This window comes from Ixodes scapularis, unplaced genomic scaffold (genome assembly GCF_016920785.2).
Source record: "Ixodes scapularis isolate PalLabHiFi unplaced genomic scaffold, ASM1692078v2 PGA_scaffold3__209_contigs__length_174095766, whole genome shotgun sequence".
NCBI classification, from domain to species: Eukaryota; Metazoa; Arthropoda; class Arachnida; order Ixodida; family Ixodidae; genus Ixodes; species Ixodes scapularis.
This window is the reverse complement of record NW_024609868.1, coordinates 79,237,721-79,253,805: the sequence shown is the minus strand read 5'-3', so window position 1 is coordinate 79,253,805 and position 16,085 is coordinate 79,237,721. Positions and strand designations below refer to the sequence as shown.

General features: G+C 44.5%; 1 protein-coding gene across 1 annotated transcript in view; it reads right to left on the bottom strand.

Annotated features, from left to right (window-relative positions):
* Positions 1-16,085, bottom strand: part of LOC8050670 — a 55,010-nt gene that overhangs the window by 11,597 nt on the left and 27,328 nt on the right. Inside the window, exons 7-12 of the mRNA XM_042292783.1 lie at positions 12,914-13,089; positions 10,017-10,150; positions 9,774-9,928; positions 8,557-8,638; positions 8,291-8,435; positions 5,950-6,124 (exon numbers count right to left, since the gene is read on the bottom strand). Coding sequence (XP_042148717.1) covers positions 5,950-6,124; positions 8,291-8,435; positions 8,557-8,638; positions 9,774-9,928; positions 10,017-10,150; positions 12,914-13,089 — 867 coding nt within the window. The remainder of the gene's footprint in view (positions 1-5,949; positions 6,125-8,290; positions 8,436-8,556; positions 8,639-9,773; positions 9,929-10,016; positions 10,151-12,913; positions 13,090-16,085) is intronic.

Below are 16,085 nucleotides of genomic sequence, written 5' to 3'. Positions count from 1 at the left end.
TTCGAAAATCGTTGCATTTTTTGGTCTATCAATTCGACAAGTATCGAATTTTGCAGCGTAATAAGGTCGAAACTTCGAAAAGGATGATTTTTTTAGCGTAATAAGTTCGAAGGTTCTTAAAAGAACATTGCATTTCTGAACGTGCAAAGTTCCAAATTTTGAAAAGCGTAGAATTTCTTAGTTTAACAAGGTCGAAAATTTTACTTCCATCGAATTTTACGATATAGAAAGTTCAAAAATTCGAAATCCTTCGAACCGCTTGAATCGATCATCGAACTTCGGTTCGAAAAAAGTTACGTCACGGCGCGGTGGTGGCGCGTCGGTCGCACTTCCGGTCTGGGGCTGTGGGCAGAAGTCCCCATGCCAAACGTGTATTCCTGCGTTGTTTTGAAAGGAACCAGACAAAAACCTGCCTTCTCGTCAAAACGCCGGAACTGGGGCCGTACCAAAAGTGTGAAGAAAAGTTTGAAGGTCAGTTTTCACGTGCTCGGTTCGTCCGAGAATCTGGATATGTGCCGTGAAAAGGGAAAAGGAGACGCCGTCGGACTACGATTGCTAAGACGGGAAGCACTTTGGATTGAATTCACGGATGCTTGTGGTCATCAGATTTATTTGTTTTCTTCCAACATGAACGCCGGAAAACCGTCAAGTTGTGCGAACCACGTGCGGACTACGTTCAGTGTGTCTTCAATCTCAAACGGCGGCCGGATCGTTCGAACTGTCGTCTGCTCTTTCAAACGTTTCCGCTTGTCGTCTGCTCTCACGACGCCGGCCCGTAGACCAATTGTTGGCCCGGTACTTGCGATAAGAAGTAAGTGCAGGCCTCAAAAGACTAAAGTTTGAAGGTTGGTAAGCAGGCTGGATGTAAACAGTAGATACAAGGAGATGTTGATCATTGTTACCAGTGGCCATCACCGAGTTGTTATGCCTAATTCACTTGGTCCGATTCTGCTTGCGATTTTCAGTATCAACGTCGACCATCTCAGCTACGGTTCACGCTTTTGCAGCCCGAGCGGCGTCGCGACTGAAAATTGCGAACGAAATCTCATCACGCGAATCGGGCTGTAGCGTACATACTGCCGCGTCCACGCGGAATGAATCGCCACATGTCACATTATTCACGCGAAGTTTTGCGGTGTAACGAGCCTCGGTAATTTCGGTGACGCCGCTCAAGTAGTCAGACATCGCCAAGAAGACGTAGAATCACCGATTCGAACGCAAAAAAGGGCAGGGGGACTCACACGGACGCCGACAACATCGCGTTCCAATGGTTTGTTTATGGGCGACGGCGAGCTTTTTGCCCACACCCCCATCGCGCATGCGCGGCGCCGGTGGCGTCCGCTAGGGGCGCTACGGTTTGTTTGTAAACATGAGTTGGTGTATAAAGAAAAAATAATAAAAAAAAATCCTTTGGTGTAATCTGGATTCCGTGGGGTATCGCCGTATGAATGAAATGTGATAATTAGCTGTATAATTACCTGTATTGCACTAATTAACTTGATAAGTATTAAAGTTATTTGACACCCTCTAAATAGAGATTTGTTGCCGAAATTAAATATGGGGGGGAGGGGGGGGGGGGGGGGGGGGGCGCCGAATGCTGCACATCTCGGGAACCGTTACCGTGTAGCGCGCCTTTTTTATGGCCGTGTGAAGACATACCATGTGACCCTTTGATAACGCGAGGCTGTCGGTTCGGTTCGTGATGACTCTATTAGCCTCGAGATCAAACCGTGTCGCCATCGTGTGGCCGAAATTATAAACATGCGAAAGCGGGGATACCGCCGTGCGTCGTCTGCTACGGGCGCACGTTCAGAAGCTTGGATCTGAACGACGCAAGCCCGTTTCCGGCTGAGCTTGACCCTCCTTGTTCAATGCTTGATGTTTTTGTTGTCGTTTCTTCTTAAGGAAGGTTGTGTTTATCCATTCACATGCGCAGAAATTCAGCAAAGGGAGTTTAAGTGGGAAGCTTCCATAGTCCCAGGTATTTTTGCTACCTCGCACAAATCATAGCTTTCATAAAACATTAAATGTTGATTAGAGCTGTGGTTTAATTAAAACATTAACCTGACTAATCGCTACCCTTTAAGAGACTAATCAATCGATAAATCCGTTAGTTGATTTTTCGCCGGTGATATTGCATGAAAGACGTTAAAACCACTTTTTTTACTAGGTTATAAATGTAGTATTGCATTCCCATTTTAAACTTCACGTTGTGACGCTTACAGAAAAATGAACACGGGAAGCTTTTTGAAATGAAATAATTTTAAAGTTATTATTTCAACCAGTATAGTCACCTTCGGTGACAATCACAAGCACGCTGAAGTGGTTTACCGTTCAAGCCTGTGTCATAAAAGAAATAAAGACGTCAAAAAATATTAAAGCAGACATTTTTTGCTTTTTTCCTTAATCGGTATCTTGTGCTGCAGCACAAGATACCGATTAAACGGCAAAAAAGAAAATCGCAATTGAAGCATTATTTGAATAATGTGAAGGTTAATCGGATGAACTGCCCAGTGCCGATATGCGTTAGGTGAGGGCGGAGGCTGATCGGAAAGTCTCTCGAAGGTTGCTAGCCCTTATCAGTAAAAGAGTGTCACTGCAGCCGATGCTGTCTGTGTCGTGATGCGGGTCGTTTGTTGGAGTTGCAGAGTCTATTTGAATAAAAGATTATTTAGCCACAAATTTATAATATTATCCTCTTGACATCCGCGGCCCTCACCAAGAAAATTGAAGCGGGTGAACCCACATTACCGAAGCATTTAATAACACGAACGTTGCTGCGTTGCTCGGTTACACTCGTTTATTACACTCGCGGCATATATAGTAGAAAAGTTCGTTTCAGCTGTCCTGCCAACGTGCAGTTTGCGGATCGTAACTAGGAGAGGTACTCTCTCCGCATCGCAACGTAATAGAATTGTTTTTAAAAAAAAAAATCTTGCCCACATTATGGCACAGTAAAGGGAAACACTGGCTGCAGAGGAACTCAATAGCACGGTAATTTCCAATACAGCACTAACTTCCCTTTATGCAAAATATTTATGTTACTGCAAAAGTTACCAACTTAAAAAATGCATAGAATCTGCGATTTCACAGGCCACAGTACAAGTATTATGTTATCCGGGATGGAATTCATTGTTTTGTTGAATTCCCAGCTGGTGAACCGATACATATATTTTAAAAGAAACATATTTTTAACCTAGTGCAGTTCGGCCGGAGACAGGCATCTGTCGTGGTGATCCATGCTTCCCGACGTCTGCCTGGAGCAGACGACGCATGCACTCGAGCGATCATTTAAATTTAGGCCGTACGCTGGTTTACACGATTCCATCTTTACTGGAGCACCGAACAGTAACGCATCATTTCCCGCTAGGATTGTTCTCCCACCGATACTATGCGACAAAATAAACGCAAGAATCTACGCCGTCTCGCGCGCGAACGTGAAGAGCCTATGGGTTGGCCGTGCTTCTATCCCCGCTTTGATGATGATGATAGCGCGACAGCAGCACCACTTTTAGGTCGATCTCGAGTTGCGGAGGATAATGTCGCTTCCAGGTGGGACTCCCGTCTCTCCTTTACGTCTTACGTAACTCCTTACGTTACGTTACGACGAGCCTTGTGTCCTTGGTTGTCACGCTAACTCACCGTCCTATCCCCTCTCCCGAGCTCTTAGGAAAAGCAAGTACCATCTTCTTTTAACGCCTTAAAATACTCAATTCCAGGCGAAAAGAAATATAGCAATAAAAAAGCAAACAAGCCTGCAGACGGCAGGAAATAAATACAGAGAAAAGTTAAAAAAGAACTCGCGCGTTGGAAGCTTAAAGAAAGCAGACCAAAACGAAGGGACTAGTGAAAAAGAGAAGTGGCTCGCACACTCGCTCTAGTGACAGCAGCGAAATGCCTTTTTTGACGCTCAAAGGCGTTTTAAAGAATGCCTCCGACAACTCGTTAAAAAAGAAAAAAAAGGCCATAGATAAAAGACAAAAGAACATTTATGTGTTGTCGGCGATGTGTTGTTGTTCTATGGCGGCAAATTTCGAAGGCGCCATCAGACACGACCGACAAAGCGAAGAAGCGTCAGCGACCGACGACCGCGGACTCGAGAGTCGCCTGTCCTCCGGGTTACCCACCGAGCGCCAGCCTGGCTCCACGGTAGCTCTCTGCTTGGGTGTTGCCTCAACATGACGAGGGGGTGATGAGAAAAACAAGCAAGAATGTTGTTGTTTTTTCGTTGTTGTTGTTGTTGTTTTTTTTTTGTTTTTTTTTTTTTTTTGGGGGGGGGGGGGGGGGGGGTGGCGGAGTTAAACGAGCATTAAACAAGCCTTGCATTATTTTGTTTTGTTTAAACAATCCTCCTTTCTGTCTTCAATACTCTCACTGTCTTCGTTTCCTTCAACTTCGACATTCGAGACACCAAGGAGTAAGGTGGGAGCTTGCATCTTAATACTGTTCCAACAATGTCACAAACAAAACTATAGTAATTGCTACTTTTGTTCTAGGACGGAGATATATGCATAGAGTAATGTTCGCGACCAAAACTGACAAGGGGACAAAGCAAAATTAGGTATTCTCGTTTATTTATTCGGCTGCTCCAGTATCTATAGAGCTTGATTCTCATCACCACGTGTCACTGCGAAATGATTTATTTCGAAGAATGAATCGCTAGACGAAACCGCTCGTCCTGTTCAGTTCCTTCCTCTGTCCCTGTAAAATTCTCTCCCAGCTATCCTGTTCGCATTTGTAACCTGGTAAGGCGTCTTTCCGGGGGAGGGGGGGGGGGGGGGCTTCTCCCCCCCCCCCCCCCCCCCCTTTGAAATTGAAAGCTTTCCGCCTATGGATTGATTGATGACTGTGCGTTCTCGCATTGAGTATAATAGCGTGTACTTTTTAGAATAAACTTCAGTTGAGAGTGCACCTTGTGTCGTTGTCTTCGTGTCTCGGTCCGTGTTTTTTCGCCGCTTTATACCCTTTGCAATGTGCAATGCATCCACTGGCCCATCTACGCAGATTTTAGAGAGGAAACCGTGGGGATAATTATCCCTGAAAACGTCATCTGCGAAGCGAAACTGCGATGCAACACTACGCGTGACACTTCTTTTAATTTGAAACGATACATTCAATGCCACAGACCATTCCTGATCAATTTTTCTTTCGTTACACGTATCCCCAAACTTGTAATTGGCTCTACAACACCGTAGTCAATTATTGGCATTAATCCTCGTGCTCTGAGGAGAACAATATAAACAATTTTTTTTAGAGGGCTGCACGTTTATTTCGGAATACTCTATCGAAGTACGCTCATGTGTTGAGTGCCCCGAGGCGTTTTCTTGCACCTCTAGTGCGCTAATTTGACACTTCAGTAAATAAAATTAAAATAAAAAAAATTACTGTCGAATTGTGACAATTTTTGTGACAGTACTCCCAGTAACGCTCGAGGTCGGTCGCCGTACCACACTATTTCTTCTTTAAAGCCACCTAAACGGTAAAATGAGATTTTGCAGACTCTTGTGAAAGACAGATTTGTATTATATATTAGCTAAAATAAATAAATAATACGCGTTATTATTTTTTGAAAGCACATTGAACGGACGTTAAATTAGAATTGCTAAGTAGGAACCCCTAAAAAAAATAAAAAGAAAAGGGGGGGGGGGGGCTGTATATAGGGCCATTTTATCCAGATTTGCACTTGAAGCCACCTTATCCGGGACCATTTTTTAACAATATCACGCGGGATCATTTTATCCGAGACTTTTTATTCCCGGGTCTATTTTACTCGGAAGAAGGTCGTTTTAAAAAACCCTATTGGTAAACTTTGTTCTAGAAATTCAGATCGGTCCCCGCGGCCGTTGCAGACTGTTTTGGTCTGAGCTCACAGTACGTCTTTTCCTGGGTTTGACAGACAAGATTATGTCCAGATAAAATCAAAGACACATTTGAGTTGGTCGAACTGACCGTTGACCGCTGGGGGTTTCTCGGTCATGGACCTCGCTGCAGGCTCATCTCCGATGTCGAGAACCAGGATCTCCTGGCTCAGCGTCATCTCTTGTGTCGTCCTTTGAGAGCGGCTCGCCGCCCGTCGCCGACGTCCCCAGGAATCGATGCTCTCCCTGCCATGTGTGCATACCACCTTCGGGAGAAAGGAGAAAGAGGCGGGATGGAAGGTTGCCGCGATACCCGATATGGGAAAGGACCTGAGGAAAGAATAACTTCCATAAAAAAATCGGCTGTCTCTGCGGTGTGTTTTAAAAGTGTTCTAAATGCATAGCCTTTAAAGATCCTCTGTTACATTATGGCATTACCTGACGTCACGGTTTAAGTCGCGTCACATCATGACGTCATACTCAGTGACGTCATAGTGTCAGGTGACTACCGTCACGCTGATGACGCCACGTGAACACTGTAACGTCATCAAGATGCGGACGTGCTTACGTCATAATGTATCTCTTAAAATGCAGATGACGTCACGTAAACACCGTGACGTCGCCAGCATGACGTTACCATCGAGGCTACATGCATCGGATGCAAAAGCGCTAAGCGTTGACTCTGTACGTGCTACGCATTTAATATTAAACTTTGGGGCATCTAACTTTCAGGAAGGAGAAACAGTACGCCCTAAAGTCACTGGATAGCACGCCCCAGCCATTGGCATAGCCAGGAGAGAGACTTACCCCCCGAAATCCAGCAGACCCTATAATATAAATTTGCATTTTGACCCCCCTCCTCCCCTCCGGTGATCCCAGCCACCTTAGTCCACCCTCCTACCTCTACTGGCCCCATGCGTAGAGTTTGAATATGACTATCGGCAAAGTTAGAAATTGTAAAACATGCATACCAGGCGTGTGACGTAAATCTGAACGCCGTATACATGAGTGGGGCATTTGCTTTATACGCGGGACTTGGGTCATAAATTATAATCCAGAAAAAAACTTAGCGCGTGTCAGTTAAAACATCGGTCATTTCGGCGGGGTGCCTTTCTTCCTTCCCATCTTCTTTTGTTGTAGTTTCTTCACAGTTCCGCCAAAGTCCTCCTAATAATGCTCAGCGCGAAGCCTGCGCGGATGACCAAGTTTGTTCGTTCTCCAATGTCCATGCTTCTCCACAGCAGACACTGTCGGAAGGAGAATAACACCTAAAACTGACCAGTTCATCCGCAGTTGCGGCAAATTCCTTTCTTTCATTTTCGCTTATTTTCATTTTGTCTCTCATAACTGCCGCAGAATCTGAAATTCAATGTTTTTTTGTTTTTTTTTTATTACAAACAATATCGAAAAACTTCGCTGGGATGCTCAGGAAAATATAGCTATTACGTAGTTCATCGCGATAATTAATTGGCTGTTCGAGACTCTTTTAAATTAGCTAAGCGTGCACGCTCCGAGCGTAGATCACTCGAGCCACTGTCCACGTTAAACGCGCATTGGCTTTGTGCAACTACATACGATTACCGAGCTTTCACGTAAAAAATATGCCAATGATAAAAAAAAAAAACAAAAAAACATAATTAGTAGCTCCTGCAATTCGGCGACTTGAGAGCCATAGCATGGAACTCCGAAAGCATCGCCTTGCTTCTGCCTCCATGCGTGTTATAAAAAAATTCAGTTATCGCCAAAAGCAGCTGCTTCCGTCAAAAACCGCGACTTCACTGCCTGAGCCTCCTTTATTTTATTTTATATTATTAAACATATATTTAATAGTATATACTTAATACTGAACGTTCCAAAACCTCTCATTGACAAAAAAGAAAAAGACTGATCGCCGCTGCTATTAAGAGATATCGTGGAAGTGTCAGGTTACTCGCAGCGCACTGACAACACTAATGAAACTACCGAATGAGCCGGTCTCATTAAAGGCACACGAAAGGTTAGTCATAACTCATGTCTGCTGCTTCGTGCGGAGCCCATTCAGGTCGACACGAAACGGACAATGGACGTTTTCCGAGAAGCGTTCTGCGCACGCGCGAGCGCCCGATGCCAAGCGGCGGAAGTCGAAACGAAAAATCGAGGAAATTCGGAATGAGCCTGTGAATAAGCGAGTAGAACAGGTAATTGCAGCATATATATAATTGGGTTACACAAAAAAAGAAAGTGAAAGGAAGGAAAAACAACGATTGGGTGGACGCCACGGATGCCCATCTTTAAGCTCGCGTTGGGCAGGCGCCGCAGCTCGGAGTGCGAAGAAACTGGTAGCGTAGCTCCCGGTATCGATTGGTAGCGCAGGTAGGTCACTTCCTCGATTTTTAGTTCGTGCAGCCACCGCCTGGTGCCGTCGATATGTGGAAAAGGTCCATTGTACTTACGGGTTCGCATCTCCCGACGCAGTACTTGACGTTGCACTGGAAGATGACACCGTACGATTCCGTGAACCTGAAAGCCTCGTAGGAGCTCTGCAGGCTGCTGTCGATCTGGAGGAATCCGGGGAAGATTGTCGGGTCCACGGGGCAGCTGAAATGAAACAAGGTAAGGAGATTTATATATTTATTTTTTTAAAGCGAGCCGCTCGTGAGAGGAGGCGGAATCCCTTGTCGGTCGCGATTTATCGCGAAAACGTGTTCCGGTTGCTCACCCCCTCTCATCGATGATCTCGAAGGTGCTCCTGGCGTCCTTGGCCATGGCGATACAACTCCGAGCGAAGATCCCGTACGGCGCTGCAGTGGGAAAATCCGTTAAGTGCTTCGAAACACCATTAGTCCCGGGACCAGTGATACTAATGGCATCACGTTTTTGCAATATTCATTACACATATGAAGAGCACCCAAGGATTAACTCTTTTCCTCCGTGAGGCAATTATATGATAGCATCTGAAGTTACTTTTTATATGTATACACAAACGCACTTAAAGCTTTACATTGGAGAACTCTGAAACGGGTTTGAGCTACTTTGAATATCTCAGCATCCAAGCTCAAGTCCGATGCCACTTATAACTTTTGGTGTGATTCTATATTGTCAATAAGTTATATAAAAATTCAGGTTAGTCTATTGGACTGAGCAAAGCTCAAAGGTGTTTCGCTTTCTATTTGCTTTATGTTTGTTTGTAAAGTGTGCGGAATAGGGAAAATAAGAAATTGGAAGAGGGAAAGTGGCTTTAGGGTTAGCGTGACGAAATGTTACGTGTAAAGTTTGAATATAATATTGTAACAGTGGTTTTGTGTCGATTTACTTGTGAAAGATGTGACTTTAAACTTCTATGTGTTACTAGAACAATAATACAAAAAATAGCGCAAGTAATTAATCGTGCACTGCCTGACAGCCAAATGGCTGTTGTGCTATGAGACGTTTAATTAAAACGGTTCCGAAGGCTTCGCAAAAGGGCTCATATGACTGGTTTTGAAACATTAAAACCAGCGCACATCGCTTACGTAGATCGTGCACATCTGCTTAACTGAGTCGACATTCAGTAGTCCGAAACGTTGTAGTGTGCTAAATACTACTCAAAAGGCAAAACTACAAAGGCATTCAGGACAACGTACACGACGAGCAATCATTCGCTGGAGAATAGCACCTAAAATTATGTGTACCCAATGTTCGAGGATGTTCACTTCGCACTTCGTCTTCGTGCACAACGAAGATACTCTGGGTTTGTAACCCTGTGTGGAGTACATAACTCCATAAGGTCAACGTTCTTGCCGAAATTTCTTGCTGGTTTCTGCATGGTTTGTAAGCGTGTTTGAACCACTATAGACTTCATACGGTCAGTATCCTTGCATGGCGTCTCTTATTGGTTTCTTCATGGTTTATAAGCATGTTTAGACCTGAGCTTTAAAAGGTTGCAGAGGTTCTTACTGGTTTCTGGAATCTCGATCCTGAAGGTGAGCCTGTCGCCGATTCGCACTGTCGAGGCTTCCCTTCCATCGACTCCGAAGATGATGATCTTTGGCAGCGGGGCCTCGGGTGACGCCGTGATCTGGGTGGTGTCCGGGTCCCTGAAATCGAGATCACTGCTCCGGTTACCGCCACACCCGCGTCAAAGGCTTGTACGCTAGACCAGAACTGGTGGACGTGCTAAAGCTACACCTGAAGACATACCTGACTGGCATCATTCCGAATGAGATGTTCTTGGAGGACGTCTCGTACGTGCACCGCACGTTGTACACCTTGTCGGCCTTCGTCAGAACCACGTTGTGATGCTGAAGCACCACAGTGTTCGTGTAGACGCCGCCCTGGAATGATCGGAAATCGGTACCTCGTGACCCTGAGAACTGACTTCCAGCTGAACAAAAAGTACTAAGAGGAAAACATAATGGGTCTACTCTTTTTAATGGAGCTTTTGTCAGAAGCCCTCACGGACCGTCCATGTGTCTTAATACAATACCATACTACAAATTAAGAAATCATACGTTGATAGTATGAGCGACGAACAATTCAACAACAGTCTATCCATTAACCATTCAATAGAGAATGCATTTACACGTTGTTGTGTTCGTGTGATATTTGTCGAACGTCTTTTTAAACCCTAAGCATGTGTCCTCCGATAGTGCTCGATGCTGAATTGAAGCGAGTTTGAGAACCATTAACTGTGCCGCGACAATAAAACAGTCATTCGAGATTATTTTTTTCTCTTTTTATAGCATTGTGCATTGTCTTTCATTTGAACGCTGTGTCTTCCATCGCCCTGGCAGTTTATCTCCGTTCACTTCATTGATAACATGACCAAAGGTGGCTTCCGGATTACACGATCGGAAGTGACCTCTTGGATCTCGACCTCGAATCGGTGAGACAAAACTTACCGCCTCGTTCATCTGGGTCACTACAAAATTCGTCTAATTTGTGGTGAAGCTATCATAGGTAATTATACGAAGAAAGTAGCAATACATTGACCGAGGAGTCGCCATCCAATTTCGTTCTATGCTCTGTTACTTGCCGCTACATTTGTAATCTGATAAAAAAAACGTATAGCGAAAAAAAAAAAGAAGATTGGGCTTTTTGTGGAGGGGTATTAATTCCGCATTTATGTGATAAATTAAGATGCATTCTATATATTAGCTATATGCTATTTTAGTAGGAAGTACGCGTTTCAAATGCCGAAGGCATCGTTTCTTCGCCCGACAACCGAACCTTGTAAGAACTGCGCGCAACGTACAAACAATGCGCAGAACATGTTTTTTTTTTTCTTCTTTTCTTACAAGGGGCCCTAGATTCGTCAAATACAAAATTGGAGCCGCAATTTCGCGGAACGCACCGATTGAACTTGGGCGCCAAAAGCGGTGCGTTATTGTCGCGAGAGTCCAATAGTCGTGCTCCGTAAACTTCGGTCTCGGCTTGTTTGACGAGCACCGATTATAGTAGTCCGGACAGGAAGTGCGAACCGATTTGTCGAAGCATACTCGGGACAACGTGATACAATGACGGCATCTGGGTCAGTCGTGTCTCTACAGTGAGAATAAGCCTGACGGGACGCGAAGCATAATGGCGCTGCAAACCGGCGGCGAGGTTGTCGTGACGGCGGAGGGCTTTTGTTCGCAAATTGCCGGGAATCGAACGCGTGTCCCTCCCCTTCAATGAAGCCATCGCCGTGCTATACAATGCGAGGCGGCTCGCATAATGAGGCGCGGCCAGCAGAGACCCTGCTTGGACGATTCTCGTGGGAGGTCTCGGGCGTAGGTTTCGGAAAAGAAACGGAAGCGTTTGGACTTCGTTACGACAGCTTCCCCCTTCTCGCGGACGTGCGCTCTGCACAGACAAAAAAAAAAAATGTTTTGTTTATTTTTCAGCCCATCGTTTGAGATATAACCAACTTCGGCGTGAAAGATAGTTCACACTGGGAATAGAAGCGGCTTTCGGAACATACCTTGTACGTTCTTAAAATTCCCGTTCGTCTACTTCACCCAATAGCAGTCGAAGAGCTAATCACTGCAGTTTACGGAGGAGATCCACACCCCACGTCATGAACAGGACTAATAATTGTGTGTGTGTGTGTGGGGGGGGGGGGGGAGGGTTGTGTGGATATTTTTACAGCGTGTAGTTGGTCAGCCATTTCAAAGTTGCGTCGAGTCACACGCTGTAGATGAGCAATTTACCCAGTGCAGCACAACCGCTAGCCTAGGGTATTTAACGTGCACCACGCTGTAGCGATATAGGACCGCACGAAGGTACGATGCTCATCCAGATCGAAACGGGCAGGGGTGGGGATTGAACCCAGGATCTCTGGGTCCTGCAGTGCCAGCTTTCGCTCCACGTGCTCCGAGCTGGTGTGCGCTAGCCCACTCGGCCACCGATCCCCCCATGGGCAGGACATCCCAGCCCCGTCGGTCACCCCCAAAAAATATATTTCTGGCTACGCCACTGGAACCCGGCAAAAGACTGAAAATATGTTGATATCTAAAAAGCAAAGCTCTTCATCAATCGCAAAAATCGACTCTACGAGCTATTCCGATATTTATATTTTTCATTGAATTACCTTAGGAGCGTAACAGTCTGACCATATATATCTACAGTGCATGCAGTGCCTGAGAGCCTGGATATAAGAGAGGGAACAACTTCAACTTTGGAGAACGTTTGCAATTTAATAGCGGACGCCTCGTGGACAGATTGATCGCGACTGCGCATGCGTTGCGTAGTTGCGTTACGAGGAGGAAAGCGGACGGAGAGGCGGAGACGTTTTCAGACGATCGTGACGCTCTCGTCACGTCCTCGCAGTTCGTATTCTAAACGCGGCCCATAAGCCACGTGACCCCGACCGAGCAGTTGGAAACGCTCTGAAATGTAGGCACACTGTTGCAAGACTGCAGGGTCGTCGTTCCGTCGGTTGTTTAGTCTTTCTTTTCTTTTTCTCCATGTACCACACCTGCGCGTCGACTTGCGTGTTGAAAAACATGACACCTATAGAAACGGAGTGGTCGACGGGCGGACAGGTTTCTGGGATTCGGGGAGTTAAAAAAGCGTTCTATATGCTTCAAGACGGTTCAAGTCTGGGCCCCACTCACCATGGACTGTGTGTTGCAGTCCTGCCCCGTGAGCGACAGGTCCAGCCGAAAGGCCTGGCTGTTGCGGACGCTCGTGTTGCACGTCTCGCTCCTGCCCATGGCGTAGATGCGGCCGTGGAACGGACGGCTCGTCTTTACGTACACCACGATCTTGGCGTCCGTGCACTGGATTGACACTGCGTCGCAAATGGGAGGGATCATTGCCTGCTTACAAGGAAGAAAGAGCGGTTTGGGGAAAATACAAGAATCAAAGAAAGAATACGAACACGTAGGGACAAGGACAGAGCACTTTGGGACACTTAGGGGCACGTAGGGACAAAAACACTTAAGAGACAAGGAAAGAACTGTGCTGTCTATCCTTGTTTCTAAGTGTTTTTATCCTTACTTTAAAAATTGTTTTACCTGTTTGTGGAGTACTCAACTCAGTGCCTCTCATTTTTGGAACTGTGAGTGTTCCAGAGACTTCCATCCATGGCTACGCCTTTTCAGCACCCTTATTTTGAGTAATACACCTTTATAATTGTAAAGTTCTGTCTTCCAGAACATTCGTCAGGTGTTAAAGGGTGTAGAAAGGGGATGGAAAAAAGTGACGCGGTGCAGTGCGGGGAAATTACAATGTACATCATCAAACAGATTTAGCGGGGGTTGTCTTAGCGACAACGTCGAATCGTTATTGGCTTGCGTTCTTTAAAAAAATTATGAGAATGTTCGTGGTTTCCGGACAAAAGCTAATGAACTCATGTCAAACGTTGTTGCTAACTGTTACAATTTAATCTGTTTAACTGAAACTTGGCTTTTAGGACAGAGATCTAGTACCTTGTATTTTCCCTCTTCCTACATTATAAATCGGAGACAGAGATTACGTTGCGAAAGGCCAGAAATTTGGCGGCGCGATTGACGAGTCAGTGGCGTCTTGCCGAAGGAACGACCAAGAAACTTATAAGGAATGTGTCTGGATTAAAGTTTTATCAAGTGACGGTTTTAGCTATCTCATTGGAAACTACTATTTTCCTCCTCTTTTTGACCAAAACATTTTTATTGACCACTTTAGAAACCTTGAAAAGAACACCGATCTTTCAAACTACCGCGTTCATAATTATGGTGATTGTAATCTCCCTGGTATAGACTGTTCATCTAACACTACCAGACGAAACTCACAAACAACTAAGAAAGCGACTTATTTCACATTATTTTATCCAGTTTAACGGACTTTGCGAGCACAATAAGCTGGCAAACATTATTGATATTTTTCTATTAAACAGCCCTAGAAAATGCATTGAGTCTGTCAGCGACATCCTAGTACGTCCAGATGTTTTCCATCCTCCGTTTTATCCCAGATACAATTACCGTGCCGGCGATTACTTAAGGATATACAGGCTTCTAAGAGATTTTGACTGGTCGGCAGTATTAAATAACGAAAATATAGACACTGCAAAAGACACCTGTACTCATATTATTCGGAATGGAATGGACATGTCTATTCCGAAGCGAAACTTGAGGTACTCAAGGTGTCTATCTTGGTTTTCTGAAGAATTGATACACTAAATGCATAAAAAAAGACACTTCCACAAATTGTATCACCAGAGTGGTTTGGAATTATGTTACACTAAATTCGGTATCTATCAAACACTCGTAAAAAAGATTGTTTATACGGGACAAACGGGATTATAAAGCTAAAACTGAAAAAGGTTTTGAACCGAAAACCACACTAGTTATAGAAATTTGTCATGCAGCACACCCGTTAAACAAAGAATAATATATATTTAGGACGAACACAGGATACATATGTCTTCTCCTTTATAAGTCGCGAAACTTTTCGAACTCCATTTTCAAGAGCGCTACTTTTCAAGGGTGTTTCAGGTAACGAGAAAAGAGTCAAGGCACAGGCTAGCTGGTGGAAGTCAACCATTTCGTCGTTTACCCTGAGACTGGGTTTTTTTTTAGAAGAGCAGAAGTAACAGAAAAACCTGTCTGTTTTTTCTGTTACTTCTGCTCTTCTAAAAAAAAAAACCCAGTCTCAGGGTAAACGACGAAATGGTTGTGTTTCAGGTAGTGTCAATGTTAACAATCTAGGTTGCCAGGATTCTTTGGCGATCAGTCGTGTTGACACAAGTGATATTTTAAAAGCAATAATGAAACTAAAGTCAAAGTTGTCCGTTGGGATAGATATGATACCAAACATTACTGCAAAGAATTGTGCGAATGCTATAGCTCTTCTTTCAGAACACATATTTAACTTCTCTTTTAAAACTGACATTTTTCCAGTTTCGTGGTGTTCCGATGCTGTTCCGATGCACAAAAGCAGCGATGTGTAAAAGGTAAACAACTACAGACCTATATCTTTATTGTGTGCTTTTTGAAAGGTTTTTGAGATGATTATTGACTCGCTTATTTCCTCTTGCTTTCGACAGAAATTTAGCAGTTTACAACACGGCTTTTTAATAGGTTGCTCTGTGGAAACGAATCTCCGATCGTTTCTTGAATGTATTCATATAGTTCATTCTCGTTGTCAGGTCGATACTGTGCATTTCGACATGACTAAGGCTTTTGACAAAGTTAACCATGATTTTTTAAAATTATCCTTGTTTGGAGTATCACCGGGACTTTTGTGTTGGTTCAAAAGGTATTTGACTGAACGTCAGAGCATTGTTGGGATTTCGGACAACTAGTCTGGTATTTTTATAGCAACATCTGGGGTCTCTCAAGGATCGAACTTGGGGCCTCTCCTATTTCTCGTCTTCGTAAACGACATCGAATTGTGCGTACGAAATTCACATTTCATGTTTGCTGAAGGCTTGAAGATCTTTATGAATGTGCGGTCATCCTGCGACTGCAGTCTTTTACAAGCCGATATACTACGTATATCTGAGTGGTGCTTTGAAAATGTTTTGCATCTTAATCCCAGCAAAACAAAAGTTCTCTGAATGTTTTGAAATGCGATATATTATCTTAAACTTACGTATATACTCCAGTCTGCCACTATCGCACGAGTTACTGTGGTTCGTGACCTTGGGACCTTCTTTGATGCCACACTTTCTTTTTCTTATCATGTGACGCAGATTGTCTCTTCTTCCATGCGAATGCTGGGTTTGTTATCTCGTTTGTCTCGTGACTTTAAGAACTTTGTATTCATTGTTCGCTCTTTTTCTTGTCTAGTATGTGCTAAACTTGA